At 38.5% G+C, this 23,387-nt stretch overlaps 1 protein-coding gene across 3 annotated transcripts in view; it reads right to left on the bottom strand.

Annotated features, from left to right (window-relative positions):
* The window catches only part of TASP1 (taspase 1), a 243,715-nt gene that overhangs the window by 218,450 nt on the left and 1,878 nt on the right, over positions 1-23,387 (bottom strand). For all 3 annotated transcript variants that reach the window (XR_009530102.1, XM_060077654.1, XM_060120650.1), the window contains 3 exons: positions 15,418-15,636; positions 12,212-12,279; positions 10,428-10,496 (listed from right to left, as the gene is read on the bottom strand). Coding sequence is in view for 2 of the 3 variants with exons in the window: in XM_060077654.1 (XP_059933637.1) it covers positions 10,428-10,496; positions 12,212-12,279; positions 15,418-15,562 (282 nt within the window). In the remaining variant the exon portion in view is untranslated. The remainder of the gene's footprint in view (positions 1-10,427; positions 10,497-12,211; positions 12,280-15,417; positions 15,637-23,387) is intronic.

Below are 23,387 nucleotides of genomic sequence, written 5' to 3' on the forward strand. Positions count from 1 at the left end.
CAACATAGAAATTACAAGATGATGGATTCCTCCTGATGTTTGGTACAGTGTTGACCTAAAAAGCAGAATTTTCACAACGGGAGCTAACTGGAGGTCAGGGTATCTGTTATCCTAGGACAAGGTCAGAAAGAAAACAAGGTCAGAAAGAAGCAAGCCATATTATCCAACTTAACACCCAGTTTGCAAATAGTGGTTTACTACACCTTAAAATATCTCCAAGGAAGTTACATCCATGTGATATAAGCATGCTGTGTCCAAGAGGGCAATTTACCATTATAAATTTCCTAGTTTGTGTACAGAAACCAGTAGATATTTGCAAATTCACTTCTAGGTCACTGAAGATAAAACCCAGAAAAACCTATTTTCCTCCATGTGGTGAAAGCAAAGAGATGACTTCTGCAGTGGCGCTGTCTGTTCTTAGAGTTATTCTCTAAAACAGGGTCATATAAGAATATTTTCACCCAAATACTAGCTATAAACAATTAAGACATGATTTACTGAGATACATGCTATTGTGTATATCTAGGTTTTTAGCCAATTAATACTATATTAATAAAGACTGGAAAGTTAAAGAATAAATGAACTCTAACCAGTACATTTCAGCAGAGTGAGCCAGAAAACATTTCTATTAGGCCCAAATGAAGTATCTTTCATTCATTAATACAGAACCACAGGGCATACTTAGACATCAGAGGCTCAATCATCTAAAAAGAGTTCCTAGGGAAACAAAAAACTTTCCATTTTCATTCTGTAACTGCTCCTTAACGACAGAAAGTATTCTTTCTCTTTTGGCATTCTCTCTTTTCTCTCTACCTCGGGACATATTTACAAATGCACTGGCTGCTTTACAGACATGCTAAAAGTTCGTGCTGTGGTTGATCAAAGTTGGAATGCCTGAGGAAATTACTCAATTCAGACAGCCCGGAATTGTATCTAGCCAAATAGTTACAGTGCTCCACTTTTAACATGTGTTAAAGTAATATTTTAGCCATGCTGGATGTAAGTTAAGAGAACATTTGTTTGCATCACACTCTGTGAACAGTTGAGTCAAATACAGTATGTTGAATACCCAGTTTTATTATCTGTGACAGTTCATTTTTTTAACTGTTCAATTACATACAAAAAAACATAGTTTATGTTAAAAAAAAAAAAAACTAACACACAACAGCATATGTATTAGGAACTAAGACTTGGGCCTCTCACTGCTGTGGCCTCTCCTGTTGCGGAGCACAGGCTCCGGACACGCAGGCTCAGCGGCCGTGGCCCACGGGCCCAGCCGCTCCACAGCACGTGGGATCCTCCCGGACCGGGGCATGAACCCACATCCCCTGCATCGGCAGGCGGACTCTCAACCACTGCGCCACCAGGGAAGCCCAGGACCTAAGACTTTTTAATGATCTTCTTGAAGTGTCCAAGCTCTTCTATTGAACAGAAATTTAGAATAAATGCATCAAATATTGCTTTTGTTCATTAGAGCATTTGTTGATCTGGCATGCAATATTCTGTCAAAAAACAGAACCACCTTTTTTCTCTAATTTATTATTAAAAGTATTTTAATAAAAAAGCACTGCCTACCTGTATTCACCTCCTTTCCATTATTAATCTGCCTAATTTGCAAATAAAGACATAGCAAAATTAAGTAGAACAATCACATCACAGCAGTTTATTTTCATGTTTTTTTTTTAATTGAAAGCCACAGAATTGCAGTACAAAGAGTTACTTGTCAAACATAACACAAATCTCTAACATAAAATATTGGCTTCCATAGACCTGCACATCTGAAATAGTTTTAAACTTTGTTTTAGTTGGATTCTTTACGATGTCCAGGAGGAGGTTAGTGCACACGGTACCTGAAATTGTCTTTTCCACATGAGCTACAATAGGAAAAGACAAATGTAGCTGTTTCTCTAGTAAAGCCAAACTTGGCATCTACTTATACTTCCCTTCAACCTAAATAACTATACCTTTTAACCACGTTGACAATAATATGGAAATATCACTCAAAAAGAACCTAACCTAACCTAAGAATTATAATAATGTAAACCATCCTTCTATCAAATGTGAAGTGAGGACATGGTAGATTGGAGGGGCGAGAGAGGTGTCACTAACTTATAAGTAGTAACTTATAACTATGCTTTTTATTTAAAAGATTTCCAACCCACTAGAAAATGTTAACATCTGCACATACTCCAAAAGAGGAAAACAAAAATAAGTTCCCTAATCAGAATTTTCTGAGAAGGCTAGTAAATGTTATAGTGTTGATACCCTATGTTATATGCATGTCATGAACTATCAGGAAATGAGTATACCGTGCAGGAGGCTGGACCCTGAGTGGGAATGACTGCCAGTAAAAACTCCCTGGCAGTGGGAATGGCCAAAGCACTATTCTCAACTGGGATGCCTAGGATTCCATTTTAAGCTGTTTGCTCTGCTATAGGGACATGCAATCTTTCATTATTCTAACACTTAGGTAAAGCCTGCTGTACACATAAAAATTAGATGGCAGGTAGACAGAGAGAATGAGTGGGGAAAAAACGGAAGTAATGCTTTGCTTTGCTTTGTAGCAGGATTTAGGATATGATCCTGATGAGATTCCTAAAAATTATGTAATTTAAGTTCCTCCTCATTCCCTTCCAGATTCTGAATACAGTCCTACATTTGAGAGATAGACAAAAACTTAAAATCAAAGGCAGTCTTTCAGATTGACCTTCATGATATCAGCTTGTGATTTTGCTGAGCATAGAAAAATCTTCTTAGCCTAGCCCTTCATTACCAAAAGCGAAACAGCAAAAAACCAGTAGATGTTAGATTATAAAATTGATGCCCCAAAGAATATAGATCCAAACACACACACACACACACACACACCCGACACATACGAAATGATTCAATAATCACAGCACTATAAATCCAAGGGCCAATAAATCTATTATCTCTATTAATTTAGAAGAAGACATTTTACACTCAATCAAAAGTCTAAATTGCTGCCACATAACCAAAACACAGAATTACCACCAATTCCACCACACTACCAATGTAAACTTTAAGTAGCTCAAAGCTGAATTCTACAATGTAGTATATTCTTGGAGAATAATAACTCCCAGAGCAAAACAAGGGCTCATACATAAAGCTACAAGCTCTTTAGAATTGCTAAGTCTGGTCTCAGACCTTCTACCAGATTCAGCCAAGATGAATTCATCTGATAAGTTTCACAGAGCTCATCAAGAAATGGCTAGAGGGCTTCCCTGGTGGCGCAGTGGTTGAGAGTCTGCCTGCCGATGCAGGGGACGAGGGTTCGTGCCCCAGTCCGGGAGGATCCCACATGCTGCGGAGCGGCTGGGCCCGTGAGCCATGGCCGCTGAGCCTGCGCAACCGGAGCCTGTGCTCCGCAACGGCAGAGGCCACAACAGTGAGAGGCCCGCGTACCACAAAAAAAAAAAAAAAAAAAAAAAAAAATGGCTAGAAAAAGGTGAAACTGTTTCCATGTTCCCGTCAGTACCAAGCTCTGTAACATAACAAGCTCTGTACTTAAGTGTTTTGACTTGACCAAAAACTAATACCCAGTTTTGATGTGTTGTAAACATTAATCCGAAATGTAATAACTGATTCAGTTCTCTTTTTATTCTAAAAAAAGTTAAAAGAAAAAAAAATCACTGCTTTTCCTTAATTAAGCAGGTACTTTGTGCTAGAGAGCATGTTTAGTTTCTAGGGTCTGAGGAAAAGAACAGATGCATCTACTGTGTAAACACAAACAGTAAGTTACAAGTTGCCCCTTAGTACTAAAGGCAAGAATCAGCATCAGTACTCAAAAAAAAGTGTTTTAAAAAGAGTGTAACTTACTTTTACTGCCCCAGGCTAACTGGGCTCTGTCTGGTGCTTCTTTGTCTGCACTTGGCCACCCACAGCCTGTCTTCTAATTAACTCAATCTATAGCAGCAGAACAAGCAAACAAAGTTGCCTCCCATCTGCGTACAGCTCTTCAGGACACATTTCCCTTGGTCAGAAGGTGGAAATTCTTGGGAGAGGTGATTTTTCTCTGCCTCTTCACAAGAAGAACATGGACACTTGGCCGGATGCAACTCCGTGAAGTGTAACTGTGTGTGTACACCTCAAAAAATAAAAAAAATTAAAAAAATGCAGAGAAACATAAAGACTCTATAAACAGCTGGAATACACAGAAATACTGAAGCACCCCTGGAAATACTGCTAAACAGACAGCAAAATTGGGTCTTTGACTGAAATAATCAATGATACCAAGTTGAAAAAAAAAAAAAGTAAAAAGAGCATCCGAAGTCAAAATCCAAATGTCATGCAATGAAAACATTTTAAGTACTACAAAGTAGAAAAGGTAAAACTCCTTGCTTCGCATACTTAAAAACAGGAACCCCCTCCCCATTACAGAGAATAAAAGATATTGTCGATGGAAGAGAAAAATGAGACTTTCAGGGGTAGTAGGTCTAAAATGAGACTCCTCAGTCACATGCTTAATGGGCACTTGTGTGTATGTGAGCTAAATGCATCGAGCTGTCTTTCCAATGTGTTCAGCCCTGTCGGGGAGGGGAGGGGAGGAGGGAGCAAGGAACCACTGAAATACTCAGCTACCCTTTGCATATGAAAAGATGATTTCTGCAAAACATAAAAATGTGCAGAAGAACAAAAATGCTCATTTATTTAAATAATTTTTAACCTCTCAAATAAACATAAGTGAGTGTAAAACAGACGTCCCTACTTTTTTGCAACAAAAACCAAACACTGAAGTGGGGTAGGGAGCAGGTGTGGTTAAGCATCTAATCACAAAGAAACCCCACAACTGAATTTGCTACAGGCTTGGCGAGAGAAAGGGGGTTATATCAGACCTTCCCAATATTCCCTCCCATCCTAGATATGCCCATATGCCAGGAGCAAGCTACACCATCTTCATGACCCCTAAGCATCCCAGGGACTGGCAGGCCTTCTCTCCCCCTGAGGCACACAAACAATTCCAGCCAGAAGTATAAGGCCAAGGGAAGGGTGTGTGGCCTAATCCTGCAGCTGCACAGAGGCCTGGGCTGTGGTCCACCAACAACAGACTACTCAATGGTGATGACATTCTGGAGACCCCTGCTTTATAGAAATGCATGCAGAGCTGGCTTTACATCTCAGGATGCAGAGGTCAGATAAATGCATAAGAATATTATATGTAATAATATAAATATACAGTAATGCAAATACCTACATTTTTTCTCTCACAACCCAAACTATCAACCATCTGGATAAGAAGTTACTTCTTAAAGGAATTTCTAGAGTTTATAAGCAAGCATCATATTGGATTATATAGAGATCCAAAGACAATGGACCATTTTTAGCAGACATAAAAACTTGTGCCCAATATAAACTGCCCTTTAAATGCTAAAGCATTTGGACAATAAACAAGTTTCGACCATGAATTACCATCTCCCCTGACCATAGGAAGACTTAAAGAATGAAGCAAGTCAACAAAAGAACAGCAGGGTCCACTTAGAATAACATAAGTTCAACAAAACATTTTTAACAAGGGAGCCTGTGCAATTAACCTTTCACTATATGAAATTTAAAAGCTATATCTATCATTATTGCTAATGCATAGTATTCTACCTACCAAAATAATCAGTTTTCAAAATGAATTAACCAAAATCTCTCAAAGGGTACACCAGCCAGCCAGCCAGATTCATCAGTCCTCACAAAACGACAAGTAACCTCTCAAAAGTTTGTCAGTCATATTTCACCTATTATTCCTTATTAGAACTTTTTTTTTAACTTTGTTTTTTTAATTTATTTATTTATTTGTGGCTGTGTTGGGTCGTCGTTTCTGTGCGAGGGCTTTCTCTAGTTGCGGCAAGTGGGGGTCACTCTTCATCGCTGTGCGCGGGCCTCTCACTATCGCGGCCTCTCCTGTTGCGGAGCACAGGCTCCGGACGCGCAGGCTCAGTAGTTGTGGCTCACGGGCCTAGTTGCTCCGCGGCATGTGGGATCTTCCCAGACCAGGGCTCAAACCCGTGTCCCCTGCGCCAGCAGGCAGACTGAACCACTGTGCCACCAGAGAAGCCCTTTATTAGAACTTTTTAAAGCACATCTTTGTACTTCTTAAGAAAAATATACTGATGTGCAAAGGGCGCTTCAGTAAGCGTTTTATGAGTTCATTTTCTGTCAGAATCTATGAAAAGCTCTCTACTTTAGCAGTGGCATCATGACTCACCCAGATCTATATCTAATTTTCTCACATAAGAAATTCATATCAGAAGCTATACATGTGAAATGTGCAAAATTATGGTTTAGAATTTTAAATCTACTGTCACTACCCGAACCAAAACTATTTCAAAAGCAGACATGAAAACAACTGTCTCCCAAAGGCACAGCCCTAGGTATGAGGATCAAATTGTTTCACAAATTTATCTTCTCTGCTGTGAGGGAAATCAGGGTTGATAGAAGTCCCTTTCCCGTCAGTTATAAAAAGAATCTCAAAAAAACTATTAATAGTTAAATGAAACAATGGGACCAAATCACTTTAACAATAAATTATTAAAATATGATCTATAAAACTGACCTTTCCATTTCCTTCGCCACATTTTGAAGGTAAACAAAATGCACTTCGGCATCATCTCATTTTCAACTCCACACCTCTCATACAAATGGCCACCTTCCCTCCCAAAACCCCAAAGGAAGAAGCTAGTCAGTTTACTAGTCAGGAACTTACGCGCATGCCCCCCACCCCTTATTTGAATGAAGGGAACACTCCCTCTGGTGCCCAGAAGTTGTAGTCTTTTGATAACACCACTTGTTTGTCCTGGTGGATGAGAAAAATGAAACTACACAAGGGAATGGGATTCCAAGAAAAGCTCAAAAATGATTTGTCTAAGTAGCCTGGTTAAGTTACAGAGGCCACCAAAACACATTTTTTTCTATTATAAATTTTCTTTTCTTTCACCTTGTCTCTTCCTCCTCCGTGGCAACAAGTTGAGGTCAGTGTACTTTTCACTATTTGGTATAAATGCAAATTTTCATATTTTCCAAAATACAAGGCTAGATACCCCTTCTAGCCAATAAGGACCATTAAACCATTTCAGTCATTTCAATCTACAGTTAGTAAAGTCCTCAGGAAACTCAAACCAATTTTAGTTATCTGCCTAAGTAATAATGTAACAAACAAGTTTAAAAAGTATGTTTTTTTTAAGTCAAAAGTATATCCCAAAGTCAAAAGACAAAAGTATAACGATCTCCCATATCTATTTGATAATTAGGACAAAACTTAGCTCTACTAAATAGATTGATCAAAACTAAAGATAAGTGGTTACTCTCAAATTCAACATAACACAGTATAAATCAGACTCTGTGGGAATTTTCAGTTGGCTGAAAGGACTTAATATTGTTACTTACATTTCTCTAGGTACAGAAAATACAAGAATCCAATTTTTATATATCTTTCCACTGACTCAAACTATTACAATACCTCTTTGATTAAACTCTTTATTTGAAGACTTCACCCTATTCAAAGGTGATGAATCACAATTACGCAAGGTGACTGATACTGCAGGGGGCAGTATATGCATGACTTCCAACATAATTCTTAAGATCCAGGCAAATTCCTCCAGTTAGTGTAGCCTTAACCTTTAAACTACTGACATATATTTCAATCAAAGATCCCAGATAAAAATGAATTTTTCAAGATAGTTCATTGAAATTCTTCCCCAAACTTAATAATTAAAGGGAGGAAAGTACACTAAACTCACTCAGGCCATATAACATAGTCCAATCAAAATAACAGAACACATTTGTTTTTTTAAAAACCTTCATATCCACACTCTTAAAAAACACAGGTCATCATTCAAAACTATAAAGCTCATTTACTCACATGTAACTCATTCCAAAATGTATTTTAAATCACTATTAAGTATACATAAGTAAACTCTTTAAAAGTAGGATTGATTCATCATGGGAAAAATGTAATGAAATATTGGCATGATATAAGTAGGACCTGAGAAAATTAAAGTTATTCTAAGATGAAAAGAAAAAGGAAAACTTAATTTTCCTCAGTGTTGTATTCATAGTTGCCATTATGGTACAATATATACCCAGCTATTCATTAATCTTCTTTCCCCAGGCCCACACGGGCTCCATGCACCTGTAACCTCAGGACATCATCTTCTACACAAAGAGTAATTTGCAATTAATAACTGAATTAAATTAGATGAAGCTTTCCTTGTGTGTGTTTTAAGTAAAGGTAAGATTTGGTGGTAAGCACATCAATCTTCTTCCTTGTGTCACTTTTGCCCTTTTACCCACAACATATAATTAACTTTCCTTTGACAATGTAAAGAGTTAACATAAATATTCACCTCATATATATAATTTCCAAAGCACCTCACAATAGTAATAGCTACTAACAGTTACGAGGTGTTTACTATGTGCCTCATACTGTTCTAAGTGATTATCATATGTTAACTCAATCTTCACGACTCTGTAAAGTAGAAATTATCATCCCCGTGTTATAAATGGGTAAACTGAGTCAAGGAGAGTCTGTGAGGTGTCCAGGGACTCATGGCTACTGATTGGTAGAGCTGGTATAAGATGTATCAGTCTCAACAGGAAGGAGACCACATATCCCCAAGTCACACACCTCAGGGACCAAACTACAGTGGAACTGGTGCCCACCATATATATTCACCTTTCTTGACTACATAACCTAGGACCAAGCTCAAAGTGTTAACAAGATAGAGTACAATCTACAGAGCACGATTAAAAGCGTAACTCTGCAATTAACCAGGGGAATATACAGAAAACATGTCTAGGACTTTTGGTAAACTCCTGAGCAATCTTCGCAGGTAAAAGCAAGGCCTGGCCTGTCAGGGTAGGTGCCCTGATATGAGAGCCTAATCCAGTCAACTTGGGAGAGTCTACTCTAACACCTCCTCCCTCAAACTCATCCCTGTTTTATCTTCATGTCTTATTTGATTCCCCTAGTAATCTTCTCAAGCAAATAACTATTTGTTCACTGTTCTCTAAACCAGGGGTCCCCAACCCCAGGGCCATGGACTGCTACTAGTCCATGGCCTGTTAGGAACTGGGCCACACAGCAGGAGGTGAGCAGTGGGTGAGCGAGTGAAGCTTCATCTGTATTTACAGCCGCTCCCCATCGCTCGCATTACCACCTGAGCTCTGCCTCCTGTCAGATCAGCAGGAGCATTATATCCTCATAGGAGCGTGAACCCTACTGTGAACTGCACATGTGAGGGATCTAGGTTGCGTGCTCCTTATGAGAATCTAATGCCTGATGATCTGAGGTGGAGCTGAGGCAGTGATGCTAGCACTGGGAAGCAGCTGCAAATACAGATTATCATTAGCAGAGAGGTCTGACTGCACAGAGGCCATAATAAATCAATGGCTTGCGGACTCATACCAAAACCCTATTAGTGAGTGGCAAGTGACAATTAAGCTGCATCTTATGGAGTAGACTGGACATAAGCCACACTTCGGGTATCCCTGTCTCCCATCACCCCCATATGGGACCATCTAGTTGCAGGAAAACAAGCTCAGGGCTCCCACTGATTCTGCATTATGGTGAGTTATATAATTATTTCATTATACATTACAATGTAATAATAATAGAAATAAAGTGCACAATAAATGTAATGTGCTTGAATCATCCCAAAACCATACCCTCCCCTCCCTGCATCTGTGGAAAAACTGTCTATCACGAAACTGGTCCCTGGTGCCAAAAAGGTTGGGTACCATTGCTCTAAACTGACTTATACTAATCTACCTTCTCTAAGTTTGAGCAACAGAAGTCGGTCTTCTGAAGCCCTCGGTATCCCCTGGACAAACTCATCCTCAGGGTTCCAGATTAAGAGAATTAAGAGACCCTCACTCTGGAGGAGCAAGGATTACAGCGAACTTGAGAACCTCCTCAATGAATTCCTCAATGTCCACAATTAACTGGAGACCAACCTATCACACTGGACAAGACACACCTCACAGAGCACAGCTTCAGGATATATATCCAACTGCTAAGTTTGTGAGGAAACTTCCCCCTCCACTTTGGACACTTCTAGACAGTTGGAATTTTTTGTTTTCTAAACAACAGAACATATATTACATTCAGGAGGTGTTAACTTCAGGAATTTTTCTTCTGAAAATATTCAGGAAATTCAAGCATCCAATCACCAGTAACTTGTATTCATGAATCTCACAAAACCAGGGAAAAATGAATTTAATCAACTTTTTTATATTACTCAGAGAAGTCTCCAATGAGAACAACCTAACAAAATCACAGACTTCTTCATACCTTGTTAATATTGTTGAGAAACGCTGGTCATATAATTGACGGTTGACTAAACAACAGTTTCATGTCATTTAAGAATAATGAACATAAACTCACAAATATTTTAAATGAAACAAATAGAGAAAAGAAATACCTCAAGTTCCACCAGGGCTGCAGTCACTGCATCTGTTGCAAGGGCACCAGCCTGTAGCTTTTCAATTGCCTATGAAACCAAGGGGCAAGATTATTCATTTTAAAACCACAACTTCTTAAACATACCCAGAAACTTTCCAAAGGCTTGAAGAAGTGTAGGAGACATTTATAGCTAATAAAAATTGATCACTAGAGTTCCATTCCATACCTCAAGACATAAACGACTTTGATTTAAAATAAGCAATTATTCAGGATAATTTATAATATAGCTCACTTATTATTATTCATATTAAGACAACGAATAAATTTAGCCACTAAATACAAAGTGCAAGGAATTTAGTAAGTGAAAGGGCTTCATTCATCACAGGGCAATTCACAGAGCCATAGAAATTATATGAATTCCATTTTGAAATTTGAATTCATACTTTATACAGACTAAGCTAACAATTTCTCATCCCACCATTACTACTCTCTCTACCCCTAACTATAAAAAGTAGTTACTCTCAGTCACAGAGGCATTTCAGAATCCTTAGATGTAGCATACATTTGACAAAAGCATTTTTGATTCTATAAGGTATTCTACATGGAGATAAACAAATCATATTCTTTTGTAATATAATCTATAGAGAGCAAAGGTCACTAAAATCACCTTGCTTCTTAGGTATAAATTAAGACAGAAAAGAAAGAGAAGGAAGACTGATTTTTAAATGAATAATTGAAGCTCTGATTTAGTCAACAAAGATCAAAAACTAAGCACTCTATTCCTCATGAAACTTTTAAATAGTTCATTTGTTGTATAAATTAAGGAGGCTGGTTACACACTCTAAATGTATTATATACAGAACTATATTCCTATAAAATCATTTCTTCTCAGATAACAAAAAGATTTCACACTTTGAAAAATAAGATAAAGTAATATAAAATAGCTTAAAGAATATTTACCTTTATAAATTTTTTTTTAAAAATGAAATCCCTGTAACCAAATATTCTTATTCATTTATGAGATTTCATTCATAAGAAAAATCCTGGATCGCTAATAAAGTATAATCTTCTTTAAATGGTATGTAAATATAAATGAAAAGAGCTGAGAGACCCCAATTTACTTGATATGCAATGTCCAATTAACATTCTATTTGCATAAAAAGTAATGGAAAGTTTGCCTACAAGAGTATACAGTCAGGATCAAAATAAAAACAAACAATATTTCTTCTGAGTCCATTCCTGCCTCCACATTAAGTATTCAACAATTTAGCAAAACCTCAAAAAACAAAGATGGAAAAAAAAAAAAAAGCACAACTAAGTACAAGGGCAAAGTTAAACTCAGGAATGACAATGAATTTGCTATGATAAAAATTACGTGATGGAAAAACAGAAGGAAAAAGTACAGGATAATCTCCCTAAGAAGAACACCCATTTTAATTTTTTATTATTTTTTTTTCTTCCCTTCATAGAAAGACATATTGGCTGCCTTTGAGTTGTTTTCCCTACCCCTTCTATAGAGCTCAGTACCGTTTCAAAGATTAAAAGATATATGATTATGTGCCCACAATTCCAAAAATACAGACTCTGATCTGGGAAAGGAAGGAAAAGATCTAAACATGATTTGGAGAATAAAAAACACAAAACAAAACAAAAAAAGACCCCACAAATACGAGCAAAATTACTTTGTGGCCCAAACCAAAGACTGTCTTATAAATCAAACCTTAAAATTTTGAATTTCAAGGTAATGCTGCTTTTGGTCAAAACCAAACTGTTTCAACCAAACAGAATACATTCTCTTCATACCTTTTGACAAGCTCGTTTGCATACGTGTTTATATTCCTTGGCTTTGGATTCAGAATGATAACCTGCACCTGTAGTGAAAAAAAAACAGTCAATTGTTAACTGTCATTAAGATATCAGAGATATCTTATATTATATAAATAGCTCATATAAACTGATGCTCTCCTAGTGACAATAAAACTATTGTCCTAAGTGCATGGAGTCTTAAAAATCTAACAGCTTCTTTCTGCACCATAAGCCTTTTTCATACCATGCCTTATCGCCTCTTTCAAAAGCTATTTTCCTACTAGAGGCACCAGAAATAGCTTATGTCCCCAGAGCAGCTTCGCCAAGGTCACCTCTCCTTTTGAAAACTTCTCCAAAGTTAGGAGTTTTTTAGCTGGAGCTGATAACCCAGGCAGTGTCAAGGACAGAGTCCCTCTAAGTTCCTCTCTGTTGACCTTTGGAAAGTCCCTGCCAGAATTCTTAAAAAGAGTGACTTCAGAAAACTAGGTAGTTTCTGAATAATACTTGAAGTTGAGGGGTGTTATATCTCACCTGTCAACAACCACCACCAATACCACCATTCCTACCCAAACTTTTCCATCTGCTCACCCCTGGAATGTAGCTCAGGGTGTCTCTGAAATCTCAGTGATAGTATATTCACAACTGCCTATTAGAAATCCTGGTGGTCCCTGTCTCTTAATCGAACACCCAGCAACTTCCTCAAGAGAATGGTTCTGAAATTTGTTTCCCTAAAAGGAGTAATACTTGCTTAGTTAGGCATTTGAGAATAACCTAAACAAGAAAGAAACCAAGACAAGAGCCCTTAATCAAAGTTGTTTAATTTTTTCTGAACCTCCCCCTCAGCCCCCATCCCAGCCCCCTACTGGGCCCCAAAGTAGGGAAGGTTAAAGAACTACATCTCTGTATAGCTGATTCACTTTGTTATAAAGCAGAAACTAACACACCATTGTAAAGCAATTATACTCCAGTAAAGATGTTAAAAAAAAAAAAAAAAAAAAAAGAACTACATCTCTAAGCCTCAGGGCTTCTCCTGTGAGACTGCAGACTATGACACGAACTTAACCCACCTTTCATCGGGGCAGAGAAAAAACTAGCCCAAGAAGCTATGGTTAAGGAACCCAAGAGAACAGAAAAGATGCCCAAACAACACGAATCCATAATACACGCAAATGCTAGTCCCATTTCTCAAGCAAACTCTGAAACTTCATAGAACCTGCACCAATATTTAACAGAACTCTCTTCATGGTTCTCTAATAAATGATCCCAGGTCTGTTTTCTTAGCAGGCCCCAAACTTTCAGCAGTGTTTCCCAAAACATGGAATACTATAGCCAAATAGATAACTAATAGCATTAGTTATCTATGCTAATAGCATTAACATATCAATCCTTTACTTAGAATAGGGAAACCATCTCAGCATGACTCCAGGAGATCTTTAATACCTGATTAACATTTGCTAGTTCCTCTACTTAACAAAGGAAAGGTAAGCTTAGGATCTAAGCAGCTGACAAGCAACAGAACCTAACTAAAATTTAATCACACTGGGGTTTTTTTGCACTGTGTTTAAATTATTTTCTCTTCATGCACGTGATACCGACGTTCCACTTAATTAAAGATAAGTTTCATCTTTAAAATGTTAAGGTTAAAAAGTGTTTATCTTTTTTAATATTAGGTAAAATATAGGTAGTATACAGATCTGGGGAAAAGCAAGAATCTACTACTCAAATGACTAAAACATGGGCAAGTCTCCTTTAGTGCTAAAAAAAAAAAAAAAAAAAAAACTTTTAAAATCTCTACACTGGAATTGAAATTTTGTCCCTTAAATGTACAAGATATATAATGCTGCATAATCAATCACTCTATCTGAACTTCTAATAATTTAGAAGGGGAAGGTCACCCTTCATCCATACAATCTCCTGTCATAACCCAGATTTCCTCCTATTACAGCTGGCCCCCGGCACCAACTTTGTCTAAGAGCCACTGCCATCAGGTGTGTGTCTGAGACAGTGGGGAAGCCACAATGACTGTCACAGAAGGCAAACCTTTCCAACTAATCAAAAGCTCCATGTTGCTGCTTTTACACATCTCAGGCCTTTCTTGGACATTGTTCAAATACTCATTCTGAATGAAATAACTCACTGGGTGCTATGAAAGATGCACCACCACCATGGTGTAGTAGAAAGAACACTGGACTAGGAATCTGAGTTGTTTCTATAAATTTACCTCACTTCTTTGAAAAATCATTTGAAAGAAAAGGAAATTGAACCTGGTTTTTGTTTTGTTTTTAGATTCTTCTGGATTCGATTCTATAAGGCTTCCCAAGTTGTCTGTGCAGTTTAGATATAGCCAAAAGTTAATGACCAGAAAGAACACCAGTTTGACGAGAAGAAACAATTCCACCCCTCACCCCATATCAAAGCTAATCTTGCTGCCATCCTGCTTGACTGTCTGAGGAAAGTTAAAAGGAGACCCAGCCATTCCTTCTTCCTTCACAGAGGTCGTGAACTTTAGACGCTAAATGCAGGCAAATAAAAATGACTAAAGAAAAAGGGGGGGGGGGGGAAGACCTACATAGCGCTGCAGTGCTTAGAAACCCTAGAGGCTTCGATGATGGGGACTCAGGGGTTGAACTCACTGTGTCTGTCTTCAAGGTACTCTGAAGTAGACATTACAGGCTGATGAAGTGCCAAGAGCACTAGACTGGGACTTAAGGGCTCACTTCAGGGTGTCTCAGCCTGGCTCTTGTACGAACTAGCCATGTGGCTGAAACCACTTAATCTCTCTGGTTTTAAGGTTCCTCTTTTATAATATTAAAAAGGCAAACTAGCTCTAAGACTGTGTAAATTATACTCTAAGATGGACAAAGTCAAAAATGGGGTCAATAAAATTTTTTCAGCAGCATTATTTTTAAAAACACAAACCAGAGTTTAAACAATTACTGTGTCTGGTTTTAACAATACCTAAATAGGGGGTAAAAGTAAATAACAGAGTAGGCGAGTGAAGGAGACAAAGGAAGAGTCGTCATTATAAGATCTTCTAAGTGGGGAGCTAGGGGGAGGCCCTCACTCTATCGAAGTCAACCTCTTTGGTTCCAGCTCCCCTGGCAGTTTGCCTCCTCCAGATATGAAATTCAATTCCTGGTGTACTTCAAGGCAAGGGAAAAAAACATTATTTTCATCTTCCAACTCACCCACTTAGAGCTTACCTGCATGCACCAACACAAAGCCCCCTCGCTTCTCTTTATGGGGCTGCTTTGTTTCCAACTCTTTAGCTGTTATTTTAACAGCCGAAACCTGAGATGATCTGGAAGGTAGTCCTTCTCCAGAACTCATCCCCTTCTCCATGGTCATTCTCCAAGATCACCATCTTCTACTGGGAAAAGAGCATACTTCCATCCAAAAGTAACTGCAGGAGAGGAATTACTCTAAAGGAAAACAGGCAAAGAGGGTTTGCATTTCTTTCCACTAACACACACGTTAACATACAAATTTGTGCACAGATAACTTTCAAAAAAAATTAAAAACCTGATTTTAAAGTTATTTCACTGGGTAATACAAAGAATATACAAAGGTTAGAATTTAAATCTTTCTGTCCACTGACAGCACTTGCTTGAAGTCACATAAACAAAAGAACTGTTGTAAAAAGACTTCATATTGAGTCCAAAGATATTTTATCTTTCATTTTATCTACATTGAAGAAAACCACAACATAACTTAAATATCACTTTCTTCTCCCTCCAAACCAAATGCTAATAACCTCTGGGACATTCTAGAACCACAGGCAGTGCTGGCAACATCACTGAGCCTTGATATAAAGCCTAGATTGCTGCTTATTTTTTTCTCCAGGTTTATTGAGATATAATTGACATACACCACTGTATAAGTTTAAGGGGTACAACATGATGAGTTGATACATGTATATACTGCAAAATGATTGCCACAACAAGGTTAGTTAACACATCCATTACCTTACATAATTACAATTTTTTGCGTGTGGTGAGAACATTTAAGAGCTATAGATTGCTGCTTGCTTAAAGAAATTAAGCAACATACAGAATTACATCTGCCTGTGAAGAACCTCTTAAGAAAAACAGTGTAATACTTCACAGCTCAATCAAAAGACAAATGATGGGACTTCCCTGGTGGCACACTGGTTAAGAATCTGCCTGCCAATGAAGGGGACACGGGTTCAATCCCTGGTCTGGGAAGATCCCATATGCCGTGGAGCAAGTAAGCCTGTGCACCACAACTACTGAGCCTGCGCTCTAGAGCCCGCGAGCCACAACTGCTGAAGCCCGTGTGCCACAACTACTGAAGCCTTTGAGCCTAGAGCCCGTGCTCCGCAATGAGAGAAGCCACCGCAATGAGAGAAGCCACCACAATGGAAGCCTTTGTATATCAACCAGGAGTAGCCCCCGCTCACTGCAACTAGAGAAAGCCCACGCACAGCAACAAAGATCCAACATAGCCAAAAATAAATAAATTCATTAAATAAATTCATTAAAAAAGAGACAAATGCTAACAAAATTATATGACTAAACCAAGAAATTAAAATGACACTTGCGCATATACTTGTTAATTTTCATGAAAGCGTTATTTCTGAGGTTCTCAAAAGATAAATGATAAAATACAAAACTTAATAAAACAAATTACAAGCAACTTAAACCACAAAGTTTCCAATTTTTCTCACAAACTCACAAGCTTCTAGCAATCTTGGCTTAATAACAATAACGATGGCAGAACACACTTCAGACTGGGGAAACGTGGATCATTTAAAACTCAACAGAGGGCTTCCCTGGTGGCGCAGTGGTTGAGAGTCCGCCTGCCAATGCAGGGGACACGGGTTCGTGCCCTGGTCCGGGAAGATCCCACACGCCGTGCAGTGGCTGGGCCCGTGAGCCATGGCCACTGAGCCTGCGCATCCGGAGCCTGTGCTCCACAGCGGGAGAGGCCACAGCGGTAAGAGGCCCACGTACCGCAAAAAAAAAAAAAAAAAAAAAAAAAAACTCGACAGAGATTTGAAGAAAATCCCAGAGTCATGTGGTTGAAACTACTTAAACACCTAGATTCACACTGTTAGGTAAAAATATATACCTTATTCTAAATTGAGAAGTGGGAAAGGAGAAGCACAAGTCTTTTCTAATAGAAAACATAAATAGTAACATAAAGAGTGACTTAGCCAACTAGTCCAAAAGAACTCAAAGTGTTACTCAAAGTGTGGTCCGCAGACCAGTGCTTGTTACCAGTCTGCAAGAGATTATTATTTTATTCATATACTAATTGCCTTATTTCTTTTTATTGGAGTAAAATTGCTTCACAATGCTGTGTTAGTTTCTGCTGTACAGTTAAGTGAATCAGCTATATGTATACCTATATCCCCTCCCTCTTGGACCTCCCTCCCACCCCACGCCCCATCCCACGAATCTAGGTCGTCACAGAGCACTGAGCTGAGCTCCCTGTGCTATACAGCAGGTTCCCACTAGCTATCTATTTTACACATGGTAGTGTATTTATGTCAAACCCAGTCTCTCAATTCATCCCACCCTCCCCTTCCCCACCTATGTCCACATGTCTGTTCTCTACATCTACGTGCACATTTTCTTTTATTTATTTATTTATTTTTTGCAGTACGCAGGCCTCTCACTGTTGTGGCCTCTCCCGTTGCGGAGCACAGGCTCCAGACACGCAGGCTCAGCGGCCATGGCTCACTGGCCCAGCCGCTTCGCGGCATGTGGGATCTTCCCGGACCGGGGCACGAACCCATGTCCCTTGCATCGGCAGGCGGACTCTCAACCACTGCGCCACCAGGGAAGCCCCTACGTGCACATTTTCAATAAACAATGTGTACAGTTTTTGTAATTCTTTTCTATTTCCTCATGTTTTGTTTATAACTATATTTTTGAAACAATTTTATCTGCTACATCTAATAAAAATATAAGCTTTTACTTTTACCTTTCATTCACAGTTCCATATCTCTGTTTTGTTTTGAGGTTTTGTGGTTTTTTGTTTTGCTTTTTTCATTTTACAAAAGAAATGGTCAACAAAGGATTGAAAACAATTTTTAAGTTGGTCCTTCACACCAGAAATGGTCTGTGAAGCACTGCAATATGGTATTTTAACTTCCTTTAATTCCTGGTTAAAAAGAGTTCATTTAATTTTTATTATATGTCATTTCATTTAAAGGACAAATAATTTTAAATCACATATATATGCTGTTGTATTAAAATGTTTACATATATTCATAAACTTTGATTACAAAAGAGTGCTGAGGTTAATTAAATAACAGTGGATTACAATGCCTGTTTTTGTTTTTGTTTTAGGTGGTAGCTCTCACCTTGAGGATGGATTTTCTTCCAACAACTTCACAAGGATCTGCATCAATTACCTTTATTTGACTTTGGTTATTTCTCTGAGATAGGTTACTATTTATCCCTGTGTCAGTTGACGAAGTCAATTTAAATGATTAGCAGTTCATCTGCCAATCTATACCTGCCATGAGGTCTGGCCTAGCCATGAAATGAGCTTGGGCCTACTTGTCCCACAAACATAGTTGTGTGAAAACTCAGGCTTTGGAAAATTCAAAGCTTCAGTTCAGATGAAACCATATCCAAGCAGTATGAGCTATAAAACTTACTCTGACTCACTGTCATCAGATGCATTTTTTTTCATGAATAACAAGTTAGAACATCTACATTTTATAATGAATAAGGTTTAATGTAATAGGCACTCAATATATGTGAGAGATTTAAAAACACTGCTTCTCAAGCTTGTCTGAAAAAAATAAAATGTGGAAGATGAATCAATATGCAATTTCTTGAGCAATCTACCATCCCTCAGAGACTATCTGAAATTTTTTATTTAGCAAACCATGTCATCTCAATAAACTCCTCCAAAAATGCTGGCCCCAAAGTTCTGCTGGACTGGGAAAGGAACTCAAGTAGACAGGCTATCCAATGTACAACTCTGGCCTCCAGCTCCCAATGGTTACTGGAATATTTTTAATTCAGTTAGAAATGAAGCAATTTCTACTCCAACATCAGTTTGTGTTTAACTCAGAACCCATTAAAAGTCTGACCTTCCTAACAGAATTCCAACAAATGTCTCAAAAAAGAAAAGACAAAAGAGGGGGTGGGGGAAGTGGGCAAATCCCAGTTTACAGAAAAATTATATAACAGTCTAACAGATCAAAAGATGCTAAACCAGGCTTCCCTGGTGGCACAGTGGTTGAGAATCCGCCTGCCAATGCAGGGGACACGGGTTTGAGCCCTGGTCCAGGAAGATCCCACATGCCGCAGAGCAACTAAGCCCATGCGCCACAGCTACTGAGCCTGCACTCTAGAGCCCGCGAGCCACAACTACTGAGCCTGTGTGCCACAACTACTGAAGCCCATGTGCCTAGAGCCCGTGCTCCACAACAAGAGAAGCCACCGCAATGAGAAGTCCACGCACCGCAACGAAAAGTAGCCCCCACTCGCCACAAGCAGAGAAAGCCCGCGCGCAGCAACGAACACCCAACGCAGCCAAAAATAAAATAAATAAGTTTATATAAAAAAAAAGATGCTAAACCTCACTCAGAAGAAAAATGCAAAATAAAACTACACTCACATATCATTGGACTAGCAAACAACAAAAAAGTAAGATAATACCATGTTTTGAGGATATAGGGAACCAAGAGTTCTCATACATTGCTAGTAGCAGCAACTCAACATGGACAATTGGGCAAAATAAACCAAAATTATAAATACACACTGAAAGACTCTGTAATGGGAAAGATATGGACCAACAATATGTCTTGATGGAAGTGCTTAAAAATAAATGCAGCTCTTGGAAAAAATGAGAACGTTCTTGATATACAAATATGAAATGACCAGTCTTGAAGACATTTTAGCAAGTAAAAAAGACATGGTACAGAAGTATATGCAGTACCATATACTGAGGGAGGGGAGAAAAAAATAGTTAAATATATATATGCAAAGCACAATTTGGAAGAATATATCAAAAACTAGCATAATAGTGGTTACCAGAAGATTTGGGTGACTGGTGGACAAAGGAGGGGTGGAAATTTCACTGTTCACCATTGTGTACATTTTGATTTTGAACAATTTGAATGCATTGCTTACAAAAAAAAAAAAGCTTTTTTATACATTTATTTAATTATAAGAACACAGGTAACTAGCCAAGTCCAAGTCCCAAAATAGGGCAAGCCTATGGGATCCCACTTCAAACCTTCACTAAGAGGAGAAATGCCATAATCTGAAGGTTCTCAACACTCATCCAACCTACAGAAGGAACAGACAAAAACATGGCCAATCAGCAATACTGGCCAGGGCTTCCCTGGTGGCGCAGAGGTTAAGAATCTGCCTGCCAATGCAAGGGACACGGGTTCGAGCCCTGGCCTGGGAAGATCCCACATGCCACGGAGCAACTAAGCCCGTGTGCCACAACTACTGAGCCTGTGCTCTAGAGCCCGCAAGCCACAACTACTGAGCCCACATGCCACAATTACTGAAGCCTGTGCGCCTAGAGCCCATGCTCCACAACAAGAGCAGCCACGACAATGAGAAGCCCGCGCACCACAATGAAGAGTAGGCCCCGCTCACCACAACTAGAGAAAGCCCGCGTGCAGCAACAAAGACCCAACACAGCCATAAATTAATTAATTAATTAATTTTAAAAAAAAATACTGGCCCAAGAGGTCCTTTTTGGTTTTGTTTTTCTGGATCTTGAACTTCTAGGGCCACACAAACCCCAGATAATCCTAATTAAAAAATAAATAAAATTAGTATTTGATCCCTACAGTTAAGACTAAGGAGTAAAAAAATAAATCATGACCAAAGATTGACATCAAATATATACCATCCTTTTCTAACTCACCTTGTAGTCATCTTGGACTGTGCCCAGTTTCCAAATCCTATAGATTTCTTCTCAAGCATTTAACTTCCTTCTCCCTACTGCCTTGACCCTTGTTCAGCTCACATACCTCTTAGCATAAGCATTACAAAAAGCATATTAACTTTTCTCCCCAAATCCAGGCTGTCGTAAAACAACCATCTACAAAAGGCTGCCAAGATAAATCTCATAAAGGACAATGCTAATCAAGACAAACAGCATGCCAAAAGACATGAGCAGGCAATACATAAAAAAGGAAATATAAACTGGATATCCAATACTAAAGAAAGAATATTCAAAGAAATACAAGAAAAAAGAAGAAAGAAATCTAATTAGCACTGTATTGCCATCATAAACTGATGTACCCATTTTGAAAAGGAATGTGTCAGAAAGTACCAAGAGGCTTAAAATATATAATTTTGTATATACCCGCTCCCCAGAGATACTCTATATATGAACTAGTCTATATAGACACAAATAATAGTACCATGGATTCCTCTAAAGAGTACTGGGAGACTGGAGAAGAGGAGGGGCAAGGATGAAAGGGAAACTTGATTTTCTCCTAATAACATCTCATATTTGAATTTTTTTTTAAGTGGGTACTATTTACTAAAAAGAGAAGATTTAAGTTCTCTGTCTCTGGGACCAAGATGAATGTAAATTAACTTGATTATCAAGGGCAGAAGAGAAACTCAGAATAAAACACTTTTTTTGCTTCAGGGACTTTTATGGCACTGATTTAAGGTCTAAATCTTGACCCTATTTCTCTCAAAGATTGTTTCATTTTCCTACTGCATGTGATGACACGATTTCTTTTTTCCTTTAAGCCATTTAGAACACTACCACATGTCCTGTTTGCCTCTGGTGTTGAAGTTTTTCACTGTAGATTTACTTAGTCTTTTAGAAGCAGTTGAAGGAGGAAGGAAGCCATGGAATCCATTCATCTTACAGAGAAAGGCTTTTAGAGAAATCCAGCCCTTAAGCTATAGCAACTGATGAATAAAGAAGCATTTTGTTGCTCTTAACATCATGAGATTGAAGGTTTAATGCCTCATTAAATGAGCTCCAAAACATACTTATTTCATCTTTGACCCAGTAATTCCACTTCTGAGAACATTTTCTACCAAAATAATTTTAAATACAGAAAAGGTTTTATGCCTTTTATGCTGTGTTTAACATAGGATAATTTAGAAAAACAAAAATCTGGGAGCGACTTAAATACCCAACACAGAGAAATAGTTAAGAAAACGATAATCTATGTGTTTACGATCAACTGGTTTTTGAAAAGGGTGCCAAGGCCATTCAATGGAAAAAGGGCAGTCTTTTCAACAAATGGTGCTGGGAAAACTGGACAGCCACATGCAAAAGAATAAAGTTGGACTCCGACTGCACACCATATACAAAAATTAACTCTACATAAATCAAGCCCTAAATGTAAGAGCTAAAACTATATAAAACTCTTAGGGAAAAGAAAACATAGGAGTAAATCATAATCTTGGATTTGGCAGTGGTTTTACATATGACACTAAAAGCACAAACAAACAAAAAAACAAACAAACAAACAGATAAATTGGACTTCACCAAAATTTTAAACTTTTGTACTTCAAAGGACACCCTTCAAGAAAGTGAAAAGACACCCCACAAGATGGGAAAAAAATGGAAGAAATATTGCAATCTGATAAGGGACTTGTGTCCAGACTATATAAAGAACTCATACAACTTTAAAATTTCTTTAAAAAATTTTTAATGCAATTTAAAAATGGGCAAAGGAGGGCTTCCCTGGTGGCGCAGTGGTTGAGAGTCCGCCTGCCAATGCAGGGGACACGGGTTCGTGCCCCGGTCCGGGAAGATCCCACATGCCGCGGAGCGGCTGGGCCTGTGAGCCATGGCCACTGAGCCTGTGCGTCCGGAGCCTGTGCTCCGCAACGGGAGAGGCCACAACAGCGAGAGGCCCGCGTACCACCAAAAGAAAAAATAAATAAATAAATAAATTTTAAAATGGGCAAAGGAATTGAACGGACATTCCTCCAAAGATATACAAAGGGCCGATAAGCACAGAGAAAAGATACTCAACATTATCAGACATCAGGGAAATGCAAATCAAAACCACAAGATACCATTCCACAACCAATGGAATGGCTATAATCAAAAAGACAGACAATAAGTGTTAGCAAGGATATGGAGGAATCAGAACCCTCATATCTTGCTTGTGCAGGCCACTTTGGAAAACACCTGGCAGTACCTCAAAAAGTTAAACAGTTACCACATGACCCAGCACTTCCACTCC

The sequence above is a fragment of the Mesoplodon densirostris genome, chromosome 16 (genome assembly GCF_025265405.1).
Source record: "Mesoplodon densirostris isolate mMesDen1 chromosome 16, mMesDen1 primary haplotype, whole genome shotgun sequence".
Taxonomy (NCBI): Eukaryota; Metazoa; Chordata; class Mammalia; order Artiodactyla; family Ziphiidae; genus Mesoplodon; species Mesoplodon densirostris.